At 50.8% G+C, this 19792-nt stretch overlaps 2 protein-coding genes across 14 annotated transcripts in view; one reads left to right on the forward strand and one right to left on the reverse strand.

Moving 5' to 3' along the window:
- Window positions 1–1942: 1942 nt before the first annotated feature.
- On the reverse strand, window positions 1943–16202 carry SPRY4 (sprouty RTK signaling antagonist 4). 8 transcript variants are annotated; one of them, XM_061151602.1, is made up of 6 exons: window positions 16028–16202; window positions 14001–14095; window positions 12952–13016; window positions 10899–10960; window positions 6902–6962; window positions 1943–6428 (listed from the first exon to the last, which is right to left on the reverse strand). In XM_061151602.1, the coding sequence occupies exon 6, from the start codon at window positions 6379–6381 to the stop codon at window positions 5482–5484; it is 900 nt and encodes a 299-aa protein (XP_061007585.1). In that variant the 5' UTR covers window positions 6382–6428; window positions 6902–6962; window positions 10899–10960; window positions 12952–13016; window positions 14001–14095; window positions 16028–16202; the 3' UTR covers window positions 1943–5481. The 8 variants fall into 8 exon arrangements, with proteins under 8 accessions (XP_061007585.1, XP_061007584.1, XP_061007581.1 ...); XM_061151601.1 differs by having other exon boundaries at window positions 10899–10979; XM_061151598.1 differs by lacking the exon at window positions 10899–10960.
- A 212-nt stretch (window positions 16203–16414) lies between these two features.
- The window catches only part of LOC133062507 (uncharacterized), a 267806-nt gene continuing 264428 nt past the window's right edge, over window positions 16415–19792 (forward strand). For 4 of the 6 annotated variants that reach the window (XR_009694183.1, XR_009694182.1, XR_009694184.1 and 1 more), the window contains exon 1: window positions 16415–16538. Coding sequence is in view for 1 of the 6 variants with exons in the window: in XM_061151607.1 (XP_061007590.1) it covers window positions 16462–16538 (77 nt within the window). In the remaining 5 variants the exon portion in view is untranslated. The remainder of the gene's footprint in view (window positions 16539–19792) is intronic. The other 2 variants (XR_009694181.1, XM_061151607.1) reach the window with 1 other exon arrangement.

The raw sequence follows: 19792 nt of genomic DNA on the forward strand, positions 1-19792 counted from the left end.
TTCCGATGAATAAACTTAGGGCTCTGAAAAACGTCCTCTCAGCTTTCATCTGGCACACACCTCCAGCACGGAGCTGTCTGCTGGGGTGCGTTCAGTTAAGTTCACAACCCAAGTTGGCCAAGTTGAGCTCATTTCAAGGTGCAGGTTCAGCAGGCTGCAGGGGCCAGCTGGGGAACTGCAGAAGGGGCTCAGGGCCTCCTGGCCTGACGACAGGAGTTGTCCAAGGCGTTCTTGTTTTCTGCCATCAGCGTGGGGACTCCCGCTTGTCCTCACCATTTTCTTTTTTGGATGAGCTGAGGCTTGTGGTACCGTCATACGAGGTGTGTGGTTATGGATGTGGAGAGTTGAAATCCTTCTCTATTTTTAAATTTAGTTGCTGGGGAGTCTTTTTAGTCCATCCGGTGCTTCTGTTCCAAGTTGAGGTGCTAAACCTTCAGCTCTCCATTTTCCCATCTACCCTTCAACCGTTGACAGGCCTGTAACTCCTCTGACTCTCAATTTCTGCATCTCGAAGAGGTAAGTAACAATGGTATCGGTCAAGTATGTTCAAGACTTGGCAAAAAGGAACCATTCACTATATTCTAAGCGTTATTATTACCCCAAGTCATTTCATAATTGGGAGCCACGAGGAGCAGGGCCAGTCTAGGAAAGACAACAAAGGCACAGGCAGGACTTTTTCTCTGGCCACCGATTTTTAAGAAACAAGCTCACATTTGTTTAGCTTGTTTCCTCAAGAGGTTTTGGGTGGGTGAGACAAACCCAACATCCTGTATAGGTTTCTGTTATTTTTAATCTCTAAACTGTAGGAAAAAAAACAAGGGGCAGGCCTGCCCCACGTCTCCACCTATCAAGACACCCAAGACTTAAAGCCTGGGTGTCAGTGACTGGGACTGAGCCAAGGAAAACCACCTCCAAGTGTCATCAGTGAAGGAAGACGCCATCATCCAGAAGTGGGAGAGACCACAAGTTCTGGCTGAGGGGGAGGCTGGAGCAGTTCTAGAGCTGAGAAGACCACAAGGAGGATGGACATCCTTAATGCCTTTTTGGGCAGTTACCAGGGGATCCTTGGGATGGGTTTGGATGTCTCGAAAAGGAGCCTGAGGTTTTCAAAGACTGGAAATATGCCATCCCTGGTGACCCCCGAGACCACCCAGAGCTGGATTCAGGGCTCCAGACTGCACCTCTGTCTAGCTTCTTCTGTCCACCATTGTTGGACTCCTTACGGCTAACAGAAAAATATCTTTAAAACAGGAGGCATGTGTTCAGTTTCAAAATAATAGTCAAAGTCTCCTTGTGATTGGCATATGCAATGAAAGTAATTAAAGTCTCTCCTCCCCACCTCCCCCCACCAGCTACATCCTCTGATTTAAGTGTCTGCGTGGTATGGGAGAGACGGATAGATGGAAGGTGTACTAGAAAGGCAGAGGCACGTCATTTAATAGATGGAAGTCCAAGGGGACGGGTTTGTTACAGTATCCACCAGTCCAGAGAAAGTAAGGAAACTGCCGAGGGTTTTTTCGTTTGCCTTCTGTAAGCCTGTGTGTGGGTATGTATGTGAAAATCTGCTTGGGGAACACCAAGGTGAAAAGAAAAGAGCTGCAGAATTTGTATAAATTGGACAGGTAGATGAACCTCCCCCATTTCCCAGTCATCCATCTGTTACCAATACAATACACTCTTGCATAGGGGAGGGCTTGCCGGAGGATTTAGCACCTGGCATGATTCAGCTTCATCAGAAAGTGAAGCTTTCCTCCAGGGGCTCTAAAGTCATCCTTGAGGCAGGACCAGGGCCAGGAAGCCCTGTCCCCCTGCCACACTCTCCGCCAGAGCCTGGTCACTCATTTCCATTTGGCAGGTATCCTTTGACAAACTTTTGACACCTTGCTGGGTGAGGATGTTGGGGGTGTGAACACACAAACACACGAGAAACGTCAGTCCTATGTATATTTAACAATATATATTTATATATATTTTCTAGATCAGTACATTCAGTTTTTAACTTGCTTTTTCTTCACAAACAGAAGAACTCTTACAATAGTAGACTTTCTAAAATAAATACTATTAAAATAGAGCTTCAAAATAAATATTCTATACAAAGGAAACCTTCTGTGGTAACTTTTGATGTGGGGTGAGAAAGGGTTACAGTGAAGAGCGAAAATGTGCCAGGATGGGACCCTTGAATAGCTTTTCTGTTTCTAACACAAAACTGAACTGTGGGGCAGTGAGAAGAGAAAGCAAGACAAGACACCACACCGAGTTACCCACAGCAAAAATGGCAGCTTAAGATTTGTCATCGACTGTCACAGTAAGCAGAGGGCATGAAAATGCTTAACAACGGCACAAACCAGAAGGCCAGTGAAGTTCATAGGATGCCCTAGTGACATGTACAGTGCAAAGTGGTGGTGCCTACACCCCTCCGGACACCTCCTGGGGCAGCACAGAGACCATGAAGGTTATGGGATCTGGTCCCAACCCACACTTTCCACACTTGGGACTTATCATAATATAACTGGGCCTCACTCGATGTCAAGCGGGGATGTATGCAGACTCCAGAGCGCTGAAAGAACCAGACACATCACATGATAGTCTTCCATCTGTCAGTTGTGAAGGGGCCCGTATCAACAGCAGGGCCAGTGAGGAGCCTTGGTGTACCCCATCTTCTACCTAGAAAGGCTTGGCTCTCCTAGACCCAGTTCTCAGGGCACTTGCTGGAGTGTTGGGACTTTACGAATCCACCCTCCAGAGGAAGCAGCTGTGGCCCCTTAGGACAAGGGTCCTGGGCCCAGGCTTGTGGATCCCACCCCCAGTTCCAGGCAGAACCACCAGCCATCCCAGATTGAACCTTAGTGGGAAGCAGCTGGCACTCTGCTAAAAAGGTCAAGATGAGAAGGCATAATCCAGCCAAGCAAGCCATTGGTCACAGGACACACAATCAGCCAAAAGTGGCCCCACAAATGCGTTGTGTTCCTGAGAGCTTGATCCCTCAGTGGCCCTTGACTGGCCCCTGGGGGCCACAGACAAGCCAGTTTTGTTTTTTCTTTTTGCCAGAAAAACATGCTGAGGGACTGCTATGCAATAGAGCTGGGAGAACGAAAGCTGAGCGCATGGGACACAGAATTCTGCAGACATCCATCCACCTAGCAGGCTAGATGCAAACCAGAAAGAACAAGCCAAAGCAGGGGAAAGAAAAAAAGAAAACCAAACCCAGAAAAATCCGTGTTTACAACTATATACACAAAGTCGGGGTTCAGGAGGCTACTTGACAGGAAACAAGGGTCTTTGTAGAGATGGTGGGTAGGGGTAGGGTGTGTGTGAGCACAGCTTATGTAAATCAGTTCTCCACAGAATGGGCACGTAGAACACCAAAGATCACCAAAGTGCAACTTGCCACTGGGTCAAGCTTCCCGTGGAGACATTTGCGGGAGGGGCTTTGGGGAAAGTTCTGAGGCCTCTCCCAGAGTGGACGTATGCCCTCTCTTTTGGCGGGTAACCTCTGCACACCTGTTCTGAGGAAAAACATCTCCAGTCCCTCAGTACACATCTGATACATTCAATTAGGACAAGTGGTTGGCTGAATGTGTTTTTTCTATCATTCCCTCTGATTTGTGCAAGAACATCCATACATCCATGACAACTGTGGCAAGGGTAGCTACAGGAATCAGCCTTAGAAAATGCAGATGCAGTATTTCATATTCGCCTTTTACAAGCTAGCAAATGTTATATAAATAAAGCCTAAAATAATAAGACCATCCCCTCCTTTCCTCCAGTCAATAAATACCTACAGTTACAATTAACTTATTCTAAATCATAAGATGTTACTACCAGTCTTCAAAAAGGGAAGAAAAAAAAAGTCCTTGAGAAGCATTGGGTCCTTGACCATCACAGCTACCTGCCTGCCTCCTTCCAGGAGGCTGTTCTGTTCCTACAGAACAAACTGAAGTGCTACAAAGGCTGTGCCTAGTACACTTCCAACATTGCCCCGGGGTAGCTCTTCTGACCCAAGCTACTTTCTCTCACGGCGGGGAGGGGGAAAGGGAGGAGGCACAAATACAACATGAAGCAAAAACCCCACACAATTGCTGGGGAGTAAGGACCAGACACACTACAGCTTTTGCATGCAACAAGTACCTACCCACCGGACAAGCTGCGCTTTCTGAGTCCTTTAGCACCTTGAGAGAGAGTTGCTACGTCTTTGGGGGCTGCTGGGAGGGGCTCATGTGGCCACACACAGAAGCAGGGCTCAATCCCAAGAAGCCCCCCGGAGAATCTTTCCCCAACCTGCATTCTTCTGACTCCCCCCACCAGGGCCTCTGAACACTAAAATAGACTCTTTTGTCACCATCTGTCTATTTACATTAAAGATACAGACACTGTACACAAAAGGCTAGGACAGCAAGCAGCAGAATCAGGAGAGAAGAAGCCCACACCCAGCCGTCACTCTGCTAGCGCGAGGTGCTGCCTCTCTTCTCTGCTGTTAAAATCTTCTTCTTGGTAGGGAGGGGGGGGATTGTGTTCCTTGAGGTTGCTCGCCCCCCAGATTTTGAAATCAGCCCTTCCTGGGGGTGGCCCAAAAGGAAGCAAGTGTTTTATTATTATTTTTTAAAACACCGTTAGTATCTGATATAAAAACATGTAACGACTGGATCCAGAGACCACAGCCTCAGACTCATTGGCAAAATGCTATTTGGTCTCAAATTTGCTGCCCCGGTCTTCTCTACCCATAGTGAAGTTTCTGGGAAGGATCTGAGTAGAGAGAACTGGGGGCACACAGCAGGCAGGTGAGTCTGTGACTCAGTAAGAGCCAAAGGACGGTATTATGAGTGGAACACCCCCGAGAGTTAGTGAGGAAGCTGGAAGGGAGAAAATGTACTGTGCAGTGGTTCCTAAATCCGTCCATGGCTCCAGGCAGAGCAAGGAACGAGGGGCGGGAGCTCCCGAGTATATACAACAGGGATTGCCAGGGTCTACACCTTCCCCAAGATGGGGCAGACTGGGGTGCAGGCTGGGAGAAGAAGGTATAGACGGTAAGACTCCAAGCGTCTTCTTCCAAGTCCCCTGGCCACTCAGATTCCTCCCAGGCAGCCAGAGAGAATGCAAAAGAGCAGGGAGAAAGCGAGGGAGGAGGAGGGCCAGGAAGGCATTCAAGCAGCTGCAACTTCCGGATATGTGTCCACATCTGTGTTCCATCTTCTGAAAAAGAAAAATCGCCCCCAAACCACACCACACCCCTGCCACTGTCTGTTTCACACCAAGTTCCAGGATCCTGAACAAAACAACCCCAAAGTGCTTCTTCATCCTTTTGGGGAAGAGAGGGGTGGGTGATGGTGGTCCCTGTTTCTTCAGCAGCTGGGGGTGGGGGGTGGGTGGACTAGCAGGGTCAGCCTCAGGATGCTAAAACCTCTGGCTGTGCCGTGGTGCTCTTCTCAGGTGTCAGAAGGGAACCAGGGTTCCAGGCGGAGTGCTGGGACTTGACCCCGAGCGTCAGAAAGGCTTGTCGGGTCTGCTGGCCTTGGCGTCCCCGGCGGCCGCCTTGCAGATGACGCTGTTCGTGTGCTTGCAGCGGCACCCGGGGCGGCGCAGGCGGTCATAGCCGCGCTGGGCCAGCTTCACACAGCCAGTGGCGGGCAGGTAGCAGAGCAGACAGGGCAGCACCAGGGACAGGGCCCCCATGAAGGACCAACGGGCACAGCAGTTTGAGCGGGAGCAGGAGCAGGGGTGGTCGGCGCAGGAGCCCTCATCGTCCTCGTTGGTGCAGTGGTAGAAGATGCCCTGCACCAGGCACATGCAGGTGCCATAGTTGACCAGTGTCTGCGCTGAGCACAGGCACTCCTGGTTGCAGACCCAGCAGGAGGGCAACGTCCGGGGGGACGCGCACTCCTTGCACTTACACTTCCCGCAGGCCTCGCACAGCAAGAAGTGCTTGTCCAGCTCTGGGGGCCCAGCGGGGCCCTTGAGGTCCAGCGGCTTGCAGTGGATGGCCTTGGGCTGGATGCGCACAGCCCTCGGGGAGGCCTGGTCAGCCACGGGTGGGGGTGCCATGTGGTCTAAGAGGCGCTGGTCGGAGGACGTGCTGCTGCTGCTGCTCACAGAGCTCGGGCGCCCGCTGAAGGAGATCCAGTGGTGGGTGATGTCCTGGTCACAGCGGGCTGGGGCTGGGGCCAGCTCTGGGGCTCCACCCCGGGTCCGCTTGGGGCCAGAGGCGGGTGCCAGGCCAGGGTTGTCAATGTAGTCGTTCTCCACGTGGCTGGTCTTCATCTGGTCGATGGGAAGGATGGTGAGAGGGTGCTGGAGCCGGCTGTGGGCCGTACGGCTGTCCAGTAGGGGCTGGACCATGACTGAGCTGGGAGTCAAGGGGACGCTCTGTGGGATCGGGGGCTCCATGGGGCCGGAGGTCCTGGGATGTGCGGAGTAACAGGCTTCTAGGGGCCCTGGGTGGGGGGGGAGGAAGAGAATGGATTCCAGGCATCAATAGGTGGCCTGTTAACACCCCCATCCAGCATTAGGTCCTTGGGAGCCCAAATGAAATAGGATCCCTTTGGTGGACTACCCAGCATTAAGGCTTAATGATTAGTATTAACAGCAATGACAGTTTTAAGTGGTAGAAATAATTTATTTAGCACTTACAAGGACTCTTCTAAGCATCATACTATTATGTTATCAACTTTTCACAATGACCCTAGAATGTAATTACCATTACCCCTTTTCAGGTTGTAAGAAACTAATGTTCAAAGTTACTTGTCCAAAGTCACACAAAACCATCAGTAGCAGAACTAGGGCTCAAACTTGGGCCATCCAGGTTCATTGTTATAATCCCCATGAAACATGCTTCTGATTTAAGACAGACAGAGCTTAGCAGTTAAAAACGCAGGTTCTGTAATTAGATCCAAGTTCAAGTTCTCACCTTTGCCTAGCAGTGTTGCTGTGAATGAGCTTCTTTAACTTCTATGCCTTAGTACTCTCACCTGTAAAATGGGTTCTTGTGAGAACTAATTGAAAAAATGCATATCCAGAACCTAGCATTTTGCCTGACACACAGCACGTACTCTAATTTACCACCATCCCAGAGAGCAACCGTTTAGATTTCCTGAGCACTAATAAGCACAACTAATAAGTACCAAGTGTTATGCTGAGTGCGAGGATGTAGTGACTGCAACAGTCAGTCCCCGTGTGCTCCCATGGAGTTTTATCACCTAGATAAACAAACGCCTTTATTTCAGATAGTCACAAGAGAAGGAGGAGCTGTATCTGATGCCTACACATCCAGGATATTAACTCATTACCACTACATCTAAGAGCAACAACCTCCAGTGGCTAATAACCCCTGGGCAGGTGCCCTCCGACAACTTGGATGGGAAATCCTCTCTGAGGGGCACTCACTTCACCCATTTCCAAATACTGAGCTGAACATTCAACCTAAATGCTGTTTACTAGAATAGCTAAGCCAAGCCTGGATCAGTTTCTAATTTCACCGAGAGAGTGCAATTTTAAGTTGGAAACTGGCCAGAGATTCAACTGCAGTGCCTGACACGGAACCCCAGGAAGTCACTTAAATCAAAGAGCGGAAACGGCTTGGTTCAAATTTAGAAAGTGCACATTGTTTTCTATTAGAAGTGCCATTTCCTCGCCTGCTGACCTTTACATTCGGAATTCGGCTGGAGATCAATTTAAAGAAATAGCAGCAGAGGCCAAGACCTCTGCCCAATTTGGAATCCCAGAGAAAGATTAGACTCTGGGAAGATTCCACTGGGCTTGTGGCTGGGGGATAGAAGAGACAGCCAGGGTGAAGATAGAAGGAGATCATAACCACCTTTGAAAAAAAAACAAACCACATTGGATTAATGTGCTATGGGGTAGGGTTTCGGTAAATGCATTTTCAAGATGCTAATGATGTTCTAATTTGGGGAGCTGACACTGTACCTCTGCTATTAGGTTCATCTTGCCTCAAAGGTGATAGATACCTAAGGACTTCCCTGGCAGTCTAGTGGTTAAGACTCCCAAGTTTCCACTGCCGGGGGTGGGGATTTGATCCCTGGTTGGGGAAATAAGATCCCACATGCAGTGACAAAAAATGAGAAAAAATGAAAATACAACACATCAACTTAAAAAACAATTAAACTTAAAAAAAAAACAAAAACAAAAAGTGATACCTAAGAAGAGGATGTGGATAAGGTTTCTACTTCCAGTTCTAACCTCACATCCCTCCAGACTTGGGCCACAGCTAGTCATCCTAGGATTCCAATTACAGGAGAAGGATACCTGGCTCTGAGTAACACATCCATACTTACCAACGTCTATAATAAAGAATGAAGAAGAGAGAGAGAGAGAAAAGCCATTCAGGACAACGCTGCGTTATACTTCCTCTGCTTGGAAACAATGGTTTGATTAGACATGGTTCAGTTGTTGGGGAAGGACTTCCTTAGATGCTTTCCAGCCTGACTGAAATAAAGAGCTCGGTCTAGGTGCAAAGTTCATGAAGTGAATGAAAGGGAGCTTATCCCCAGGGTTCTCATCTGTGTACTGCAAAATGCAGAAAAAAGCACTAAGTCTTTTCTACAAGGTTCATTGCTCAGTCAACTGATATTTCCCCTTCACAAAGGCCATGAACCCACAAAGGCTGTGGGCTTTGGTCCCACAGCCCTATCTACTTAAGAGATGCTGTGCAGTTTTTCCCATTTCAGAGAATGTGTGCCTAGGGATAGGCTCTCTCCTGCCTTATGTTCCCTCCACATGTCAGGAAAGCATCATCTTCAAAGAGGAGACTTTCCTATGGCAGAGTTTGACTTCAGTGTCAGGCAGGTCTGCCACCAAGAAGCCATTCTTTGCTGAGAGAGCCTCCTTTAGGGGTCCTGGGTTTGGGGCTAGATGGGAGATGTCAGTTGAGCATTTTGGGAGAGGAGTTTTTTCCAAGGCTCAAGCCGGTCATGGGGCAGAACTTCAGAAATGCTAAAGTGGGCTCACTTTGTTCTTGGCAGGGATTCCAAAGCCTTGCTTCTAGAATAAATGGGTTTGGGGTCAAAAGAAGAGGGTTAGGAGCCCCGGGTTTCAGCTCTTTGCCTAGAGAAAAAGGTGTGTGTGACTAGGCAAAAGAATGGAAAATGCTGACAGAGGCTCAGGAGACGACTCTCTGGCGCCAGCCAAGAGGTGCCTCCGCCAGAACCCCCACCCCAGACAAAGACAACATGATTCCCTCATGCCAGAAGCTCAGGTCCCAAAGCTCAGGGTCCTGCCAACAAAACACCAGTGGCAGTTTGAAGGCCGTGCTGCCCATGTAGCTGCGCTTTCTTCTCTGAGGACCGGGGCTGGGACTTGCCATGCCGTGGGTACTCCCTCCCCTAAACCGATTACCCACTCTCCTTCCTCCGATTCTATTCCTGAGAGTCTTTAAACAACAAGCACACTTTCTATGCATGAATCAAAAGGCATGGGCAGTGCTCAGGGATTTTAATAGGCCCTGGAATCACTAGGCAGATTCATGGAAAAGTCCCACCAGGAAGCCAGGGTGGGGACAGTGACTGCTGGTGACGGGATATTGGCATTACCCCACTCCCATCACCCTCCAGAGGCAGCTGTCAACATCTGGGTCTGCACTTAGGGTCAGACAAGGGGGTGGGAGCTGGGTCCCTGATAACTCAGCTCTCTTGGGGCAAGCCACGCCCTGGATGGCTCCAGCAGGCATATTCTAAAATGCATCTTCCCCATCATAACACTCATGCAGGATTCCTTCTGGCTATAGCCAGCAGCTGGCTCAGACCTATAGGTCTCCAATCTTCTCAGGCCTCATCTCCTAGTTAGCTAGGACCGTCCCTCCAGAGGACGGTTGAATTCATTTGACTCACATGAAAAAAAAATACTTGCCGATAGCCTGAGGGATAACACTTCAGCACAGCTAAGTGAAGTTTCAAACCCCACCTCCCCATTCCTCGGTTTCAAAGATCGATCTCTGTTCACTGGGACACACCTACCCTCCAGTCTACCCAACAATGCTGAACTTAAGTGCAGTTTAATATGTACTCTGTTTCCCCTGCAAGGAAGGAAGAGATTTGTAATATAAATAGAAGAGAGGAGGCTTTTGCTTCCTTTAGGTCGTTTGGGAGACTGATGGCCCATTTGGAAGACTGTGGACAGAGAAGCAAAGCCAGCACTCCACTTAGCCAGAGAAGCACCTCGGTGGAGTTGAAGGTGACAGCCTTATGGATTAGCACAAGGAAAAGAAACTTTTACCTCCACTCCAACTTTCTAATAATAATTAATAGTTAGGAAAGCATCTAGTATTTATGAAACATTTCTTGGTGCCAGGATCTGTGCTAAATCCTCAGTGATGTTCTCCTTAAATCCTCACCATCACTTTGGAGAATAACACCTACTTTGCAGAGGAAGAAACAGAAGAACAGAGGGTCATAAGCAGCCAAGTGGTCAGGGCAGGACTTGAACCCAGTCATCCCCGCTGCCCAGACTTGCAATAACTTCTGGATATTCAGGGAAGGGCATCAAAGCACCCTTCTCTCTTGTAGCTAAGAGCTCTGCCAGTCTCCCGGGTCTGCCATCAGCCCTTGGGGAATCTCATCAGGCCATCTTTGGGCTGTTAACCCAACCAGCCTGGAAATGAAGCCAGACAGGGCTGGTATGAGACTGGCCTCCAGTTAGGGAAATTTTCAGTGTGAAGAATGGAGGCCAAGGGTTTGAAACCTATCACTAAAGGAAGCGTCAGTGCTTAAGACATCTTTGCTTCCAACTCCATTTTCTTTGCTGTCCCTTTTGTCCTCCACACACCCCCATTTTACTAAGTGTTTTCATTTTTAGTTTTCTTAAGGTTGAATGGGTCTCACTTGTAGGATCTCACCACAAAGCAGCCCCTAAAAGGGAAGCCTAGAGTGGGTGGGAATCCCCTCTTCTCCCACCTGTAAAGCTGAACTTCAGGGTCCCCAGGGCACATTCATGGATGTGGCTTCCTGGTCCAGGTCTGTGGGGAAGAGGAGGCGCTACGGTAAGAGGAAGGCAGAAGAAAGAATACCCCATCAGTGGATATTAAAAAGCCTAGAGCACAACGCCGGGTATTTGTAGTCTGTGATACCTGCGGGGAGGGGCTGAGCGACAAGATGACACACTCAGTGCAGGCTGGCTGCAGAGAGTCAAGACCCGTGTTAAATGCCAGCCCCAGCCATCCACCACTTCCGCTTGACTTGACCCGGAGAGAGGAGTTGGGAAATATTAGGAAAATCTGACAGCTGTTCTTTGAAAACTACAGGTCAGCTAATGCCAAACTGACAAGAAGCTCTGAATGAAGGGGCACTTTTTGCACTGCCTCATTCAGTCCTAGCAGGTGCTTTCAGGGAAGGTTGTTTAACCCCTTAACAGCTCAGAGAAAAAGGTCTCTAAGCGATGAATGAAACACGGGTTCTATCCCTGGGTCAGATCCTCTGGCGAAGGGAATGGCAACCTACTCAAATCTTCTTGCCTGGGAAAATCCCATGGACAGGGGAGCCTGGCAGGATGCAGTCAGTACATGGCATTGCAAAGATTGGACGCTACTAAGCAACTGAACAACAGGCTGCGTGAGAGCCCACTGCTACATCTGCCCCATCCCTTGGCTTCTTTGGGACAACACCTCAGTTCATTAAGCTCCAATTATTGCTTCAGAAAGACTTTAAAGGGGAGGAAGGGGGGAACTTCCCTGGTAATCCAGTGGTTAAGATTTCATGTCCTCAATGCAGGTTGCCAAGAGTTCAATCCCTGGTCAGGGAACTACAATTCACCAAAGATCCTTAAGATCCCACATGACACATTAAAAAAAAATAAAGGGGCTGAGGGAAAGCAGAGCTTGTCTTCCCTGTGCCCTACACAGAGGGAGATCATCTTGGATGAGAATAAAGCATTTAGACAGCTGGATTTGTTGAGAATCCTTGCCCCCCACCCCCACTCCACCCCACCCCACTCCAGCACCACACTAGGAGCTAATCTCTGGCCATAACCTGTCAGAAATCACAAAAGAAAACAGCTGCTTATCCTCACTTTGTCTCATCCTCAGTTATCAGTTCCCAAACTTCTTTTTCACAACCAGTCAGCTGCGCTCCAGAGCCCCAGTGCAAGGCTGAGTTGGAGAGGTTTTGTTGTACTTTTTTGGTTCTGGACTATTCTAAGCAGCTACACATTTTGGTTTTGACGTGTTCCCCTCATAACTGTTGTCTGCTCAGATCCCCTTAAAGAGGGCTTATAAGTCAAGAGTGAGAAAAAAATGGAGCTAGAAGAAGCCTGTTAAATACTGGTACAGTTTGGGAACCCCTGGCCTGCATCAGAATTTGGGGGTAGGGGACCAGGAACCTAAACCCCAGGGGAGGGGACCCCCCATTTTATTTTATTGGTCTCACCACCCTCCACTAAGAACTGGAATTACAATAATAGGTTTTAGCTTACTCCTGGGATGGGGCAGGAAATGACTCCCCCTCCCCCCAGCCAGAAAAAGACAAGGGAAACCACTTTTCTGCAAATGGCCACCTGCCCCAGAAGGGCCCCTTCCCTCCTCCACGAGATTCAGCACATCTGTGCTCCCTCCCTGGTGCCCTTGCTTCCTCCACCGACTGTCCTTGGAAAGAACAGTCATGATCACAGCTGAACGGTGGAGCCTCTTAAACTCAGCCACATGTCCCGGATACATCCCCAGCCTTGTCAGCTGTCTGGATCTGCAGGGTGGCCCCAGGCCCCCTTGAGAGCTCCACATCCTCCACCCTGGACATCAAGAAGTACCCCATGTCTCCTGTGGAAGAAGGGGCTTCCTAACAGGCACCCCTAGTATCAAGGGCACAGCCCCAGCCCTGCACACTTGGCTAGCTGCTCAGCTGGCCCGGGCCCCTGGCTGGGGGTGGGGGTTTTTCTCCCCACTCTGCAGATGGGGAGACTAAGGCCCAAGTTTAGCGTATTTCCTAACCTCTCATCTGCTCTGACCCAGTTCCCTACCTTGGTCTAGAAGAGGTAATACAGTCTTCCGTTATGTTGCCCTTCATCACCTTCTTCCTCTGGCTCTTTTGAAAGAGTAAAAATATATTCCAGTGAGTCATTGCTTTCCCTTCTGTCCAATAGCTCCAGGTTGGCCATGCAATGGAAGCTTCTCCACTCTTGCCCTTCACCTTCCTTAAAAACAGTCATCCCAAATCATCCCAAATCCAAAATTTTCAATCTGTCCCTAGATCCAGAGGTTTTTCTCACAAGGAAACTTCTACCTCAGCTGGGGCCAGATGATAGACAACTTTGGATGCAGAACCAACTGAATCCCATACTTTTTACATTGAACTCCTTCTCTGAAGAGAAGGGGCTCCTTTCTAAGCACCCTGGTACCATTACCTGGGCCCTATCCAAGAGGATGGCCTGGTTAAAGAAAAAGGCTTGTGGGGGCCCAAAACCTGGTGCTGGAAGATGTGACATGAAGGGACAAAACAGCATCAGAAATTGGAAGAGAATTCCACACATGTGATCCCAAGCATTAAGCTCCAGAGCAGTACATCTCAGGGGCCATTTCTGGAAGTGTTAATGGGTGTTTTTTCCTCCCTTAATTTTAAAATCACTGACTTTCAAATTGTGCACTGAAAGGCTGCCTTCATTTGTTATTCAAGTCAGCCAAACCTCTGGGCAGAGGCACTGTCTGGTTTACCAGAGTGGGGGATGGAATCCCAAGAGCCATCTCTCCACCTATTCTGGAAGGATAAAAACAAAAATGACATCTGCAAGCTCCAAATGTCTTCAGCCTCTGCCCTGCTTTAACTAGGAATCATTTTGTTCCATGTGGTCAGTCTCCTCCCACAAAGCCCCTTGGAAGCTCTAAGGAGATGTTGCCATTTCAGAGGGTACTAGAAAAGGTGGTGGGAACGAGCAGGAGAGCACTTTCTCTCCAAAGAATACAGAGTAAGAAAGTAAAAAGGAAGATAACCAAGAGACGTCTTCCTCATTGAGCTAACCAGCATTTGTCCATCAAGGAGATTTTACAAATCTGCCACCAAAATGCCTCTTACCTTGTACTAGCTATGCAGTTCAGTTGGTCAGGATGTGCACTGTTCATATTAGAATTCATCTAGAGCCTTCTGGCAAGTGAGGACCCTCCCAAGGGCTAGGAAAGAGAAGCAGTTTGATTTTATACTGGACGTGTGTCTACAGTTTCTTTCCCACCCTTCTGCTTAAAGAGATAGAGGGAGACAGAGAAAGGTGGCGGGCGGTAGAGGGAGGGAGGTAGAGGTGGATGGATGTCAGTGGCTGTCCTCTCTTTCCTAGTCTGCCCCATACCCACATACTAAGAGGGAAGACTGAAATTTTCAGATGTTTATGCCCCATTTGTGTTACGATCCAGGGAACTCTAAACATTGTGAAATCACCAGTGCAATATTGGGTAGGGCCTCAGGCCAGACCAAGCTTAATAAGAGATTGTTTATCAATCCACACTTCCTAAATGCTCTGGGCCTTTACCTCCCAGCTTTGTATCCCTGAGAGGCTCAGAGGCACTGGAGAGCCTCCTCAGCTCTCCAGCGAACCAGACTGACAGGCACTTTCTCTTACCCAACCCCCAAAGTGGAGAGAATCATGCCACTGGTTTGGAAGCAGGAAAGAGGGGGTTCATGCCGGGTCTGGGCACCCCACTGAACACACACCCGTCCTTTCTTCACAAATCATCCTGGCGGGAGAGGTGCTCTCCAAGCCCTAATGGGCCACAAGGCAGCCTTCTGCCATCATCCAGGCCTGGCAAAATGGATATCCATCCAGCAGCTGGTGCATGAGGCAGCCAGCATCTCTCCCCTCTGCCCACCACCCAGCCCTCCAGCCCAGTTCTCTCCTTTCCTTCATCACTCAGCCCATCTAGCCATGCAACCATTTTCCACCTCTCTTGCTTCCTCTGCCCACAACCCCCTGCCCCCAGTCAAAGAGAATTGAGAAACTGGCTTCTTGCACAAGAGCAGCTCCTGTCTAAATGCTTTTTGATCGTCTGCAGGGAGGGGAAACGGCACAGCCTGGCCCCAGCGACGGAGCCAAGCTCCAGCTGTCCTGGCTGGCCAAACCTGCCCTTACTCCCCTTCACTGCCCCCCAAGCCTTGGCGATTCAGAATTTTCAGAACGTACCGTCTCTGTCCTTCTCTCTTCTCGATGATGTCAAGCCTGGTACCACCAAGGAAGGAGGGAAGGCGGGAGTCTTATCTCTCCTACGCACGCAACCTCTTCCTCCAGCTCCCACACGCCCGGCGTTATGTAAACGCACCTTCAGCCCCCACCACAGCCCCAGCGCGGCCGGGGGCCTCGGGGCCTGGCACAATTCGGTGCCAGGGGATAGGGGGACACGAGGAGGCCGAGGAGCCTCGGCTCCTGCAGAGGCCGGGAAAAGGAAGCTGCACAGCATAAAATGCGGCAGCAGAGCAAAGGTCAGACGGCGAGGAACCGCTTCGCCAGAGAGAGAGCAGAAATGCCCAGTCCCGGGCCAGCCCTGCGCTGACCATCGAGGGGTAGGCAGAAGGAAAGAAAACCTAGTGCATCACGGTTCCGATGGGTAAACTAAAACCTCCGTCGAGCATAGGCCGCTGCGGCGGGCTGGGGAGATCTACGGCAGACTGGCACCGTGGTTAGAGAGCCCAGGGTGGGCGAACCGCCCAGGGCGAGGGCGCCCGCCGGACCCAAGAGGTGGCTCCTCACGGAGCCCAAAGTCGCCTGTTCCAGCGCCCGAGGTGGGTAGTGGCAGGCGGAAAGAGGCCAGGCCAGAAGCAAACTCCCGGGACACGCACGGGGCTTCTGAGTGGTAGAGTGGGAAAGCCCGGCTTGGCAATGCCCGGGGGTCGGGAACGCCGGTGCCAGGCTGTGAGCACCCCCGGCGCCTAGGTGGCCCAGCCGAGGGCGTCAGGGAGCTGCGTCGCACCGCAGCGGCTCCAGGAGGCGCAGGGAGAGGGAAAAGAACATTGAGGCGCGTACAGAAATAGCGCACCATTTGCCCCAGCCCGAGGGGGAGTCGCGTCGCGACTCAGAGAAGGGTAGCTTCACATCCCGAAACCGGTCGAGGACTTACTTTGAGGAGCCGCAGAGTCACAAGCATTGCTCCACGTCTGTGTATATCCCCGAACCCGAGCGGGTCGGACGCCGCTGTCCTCGCAGACGCCGGCCTGGGGAACCGGCTCGGCTGCCTGCGCTCCGCAGCGCTAGCTCCGCGCTGTCAGCCTCTCTTACTGCCTCCGCGGCGATGTTGCAACCACTGCCTGGGAAAATGGCTTTTTTATGAATGGGAGGGAAGGGAACTCCAGTGCGCACGCGCGCCGCTCGCGATTCTATGAATGGGTGGGCACAAGCGACCCCGCGCGCGCATGCGCCGCGTTCCTTTTTTTATGAATGGGGGGCCGGAAAAGGACTTAACCCGTGATTGCTGGGGCTGGCTCTCGCTCCTCCAGGGGCCGTCGCTCTTTTGCAAAGAGGGGTGGAGGTTGTTGTTGCTTTTTTTTTTCCTTTATGAATGGAGGGCGGCGGCGACTGCTGCAGCTGGTTCAGCTGCGCGGGCTGTACCCCCTCCCAGCCTGCGAGAGGAGGTAAAGGCCACCTTCACGCCACTGCGGACCTGGGTTGGAACCGTCCGTGTTGCTGGGGGGAGGGGGAGCGGGGGACACCGCGACCTCAGGATCCTGGGCTAAGAGCTGGGTGGGGGAGGATACACCTAGATCCAGGGATTTCTACCCGCCGCAAGCAGTCAGAGGGCGGGGGAACGGGAGGACCCCTGCTAGGGGCCTTCTCTTCCTCTAGAGTAGGGGCGTCGAGGGGGAAGGGTCTTGAAGCTGTGTTTACCAAAAATTTTAAGAAAATGTCAAAGGTCCATATCAAAGAAGGGCTGAGTGGGGGCTACTGAGTGAATCTGGTTCCCTTCCTGAGGCTGAGTCTCCCTTGAATAAGTGCAGACCACCCCTCCCCCACTTCTTGGGTGTGGACAGGGACTGGGCCGAGCCTCTTCCGGCCCTAGCACCCCCCGGAGTGAACTGGCTACTCAGCTAGAGACCTGGCTCTCGCCTGGCAGCGCCCCACTTCCTCCCGCCCCAGTGTAATGTCCGCAGTGCCCCGGCGTCCGCCCGCCCTCTGCTGCCCCGGCTAATGCTCCCCTCTACTCCCGCGCGTTTCGCAGCCCTCACGGGACGCGGGCCTGAGGAAGGCCACAGCCTTTGCTGCTGTAGGCGCCTCTCCCCAGCCGCCCTGACTAGTGCCCCTCCGGAGAAGCGGGAGCGGTGGAGAATTGGCCAGGTGGATGGGTGGAGCCGTCTGCGCCAAGGATGCTGCTGGGGTGGCCGCGGGATTAAATAACAACAGGGCTCTTGAGCCGCAGAGGAAATGGAAATGGCCAGGATCTTTTCTTTGCAGTTAATGATGGGGCGGGTGGGGCGAGGGTGGGGGTGGGAAGAGCCTCAGCCCCGGCGGGTGAAAAGAAAAGCCCCCGCCATTAGGCCCGACTCCGGGAAGGCGGGGAGCCCTCGCAGCAGGCCCAGCTCCGCCCAGGAACGGAGGAGGCTGTAGCCTCCGGGGAGTACGGGGTAGGGGGTGGCTTTGATGCAGGGATAAGGCTGGGCTAGGGCCTGAATCCCCCTCAAAGGTTTATTTTGGTGGTGTTTTCGCTTCACCGGGAGGTGGTGAGGCTGACTTTTTCTTCCTACGCCACCATAGGACTGCGCTTGGCAGTTGTCAATGAAGCAGATGCAAAGCTCCTAGCCCAGACCAGAGGTCTGGCCTTGGGCTGCAGCTGGGACCCAGGGGATCGGCAGAGGGAGAGACATTTTACAAACCCAGACCAGGGCCCAAGGTCACTGAGTCTAGGTTAAAATGGCTTCTCGCTAGTCAAATGCACCTGTGTAATGTGATTTACTTACTCATCTCCTGGGGGCAGAGCAGGCCCTGCGCTATGAAAGCTTAGTCTTTCTTTGAGGACCAAGATCGCACTGAATGCTGAGAGAAAAACATTTTACTAGGATAAGAGAGTATTTTACAGTCATTCAGTTCTTTTTGTTACAGGCATCCTAGTTCAGTATCATTATTCCTGTTCATCAGATGTAGAAATTCAAGCCAAGGGTCCTGCTCCTGATAAACGAAAGATTTACCAAATTGTGGTGCTGATTCCCTAGACCTTTGCAACCTGGATCTTTCTATCACCCCATCGTCATATCACCAACCTTATTGTTGCTCAGTCACTCAGTCGGTGTCCCACTCTGTGACCTTGTGGACCGCAGCACACCAGTCTCCCCTGTCCTTCACTATCTCCTGGAGCTTGCTCAAGCTCATGATCACAAATCTAAAAACCTGTTTTTTGCAAGTCATTTAAGCATGTTAAACAAGGAGAGTTGGAGCAGTAATTTTCCAGCCAGTGGTTGCTCATGGCTTTGCTTAAACAATTAAAAGAATGAGAATAAAGAAATCATTTCTGAACTCTACAAGAAAGTCAAGATGGGGGTGGGGGTGGGGGTGGGGCGGAGTTGTTGTCCTGTGTTCTTTATTAGAGAAATCAGCCAAGAAACATGTCCCTTTCATTCCTGGTCTTTTCCCAGCTTTTCTAAAGGAGGAGTGAGGAGACCCCAGCTCTGGTGGGATGGTGGGTCCATGAAGGATACCAGTCCTGAACTGGGAGGAGCCTCTGATGCCTGAGTGGACTGTGACTCAGTGTCTGGGAGGGCACTAGGGACCATATTCCACTGTTCCTGGAAACCTAAAGAGTGGAAAGGTTTGGGGGTTACTTATGAGAAATCATCCATTCATTCATTCAATCATATATTCTGTGCTGCAGCCTGCCGTGACTCTGGGGACTTACTTGGTGGTGAGGGACAGACAGCCCTCCCTACCCTGATGAAGCTCACAATTTGGGTAGAAGGCAGACTATGCAATTTGAGTCTATGATAAGTGCTAAGAGGGAGATGTAGCAAGATCTGAGGGTATGTGGGGAGCCAGGAAGGACCTGATTTTAATTTGGCATGGCGGTGAGGGGGTGGGTCAAGTCTCTTTCTGATAAAGTGGTTATGAGTTGAGACTTGGAGACGGGGAAGGAGTGACCTGAAGGAGGGTGAGGAGACAGGCAGAGAGAGCCCAGCGGGGAAAGAGAAGTGGATGGTTGCCTGGGGAAAGCCTCATTAAGCTGCTTGTGGGAGGCCTCTGTGGCCACAGCTTGGAGAGCAGGGATGAGATCAGCCTGGTAAGGAGTTCAGATGGTGTCCTCTTCAGTGTTTTAAGCAGGGTCCTTACACCCTCTGATTTGTGTTTTAATACTAGCCAGAGGAGAGGGGACAAAATGAAAGATGTTGGGGGAATGCTAGGCATCTGCGCCTTCCCAGTTTGATGGTACCACTTTCATTCTTTAGATTGAGTGGCAGGTAGACCTGGATTTTTTTTCCCCCCTATTTCCTGGGACTTTGTTCATTCCAAAGCTGGCCTGTCTATTCCCCAGGTATAACTTTCCTGCTAGAGGTGGATCCTAACAGCCCTGCAATTCTACTTATGCAATTCTAGTCCTTTCACCCTAACAAAGGTGTAAACGTCTTCACCCCTACCAGATCATGTCCAGAGAGTCCAGTGGCTTCAGTTCTGTGCTTTGTCCTTTTATTAAAATGGGAGCTGAGTACAGTGGGAGTGAGGAGAGGCAGGAATTCCCATTCAGTGCCACACATTTATGGGGAACCTACTATATGCCATTCCTGTGCTCGACCTGTTTCGTATGTCATGGTGCTTCAAAAAAACTGCTCTGGGTCTTATCGTCTCTCTTTTTCAGATAAGAAGTCAGAGGCTCTGTTTTAATTATTTATTAATTCCACAAAACATT

This window comes from Dama dama, chromosome 9 (assembly GCF_033118175.1).
Source record: "Dama dama isolate Ldn47 chromosome 9, ASM3311817v1, whole genome shotgun sequence".
In the NCBI taxonomy this organism is placed as follows: domain Eukaryota; kingdom Metazoa; phylum Chordata; class Mammalia; order Artiodactyla; family Cervidae; genus Dama; species Dama dama.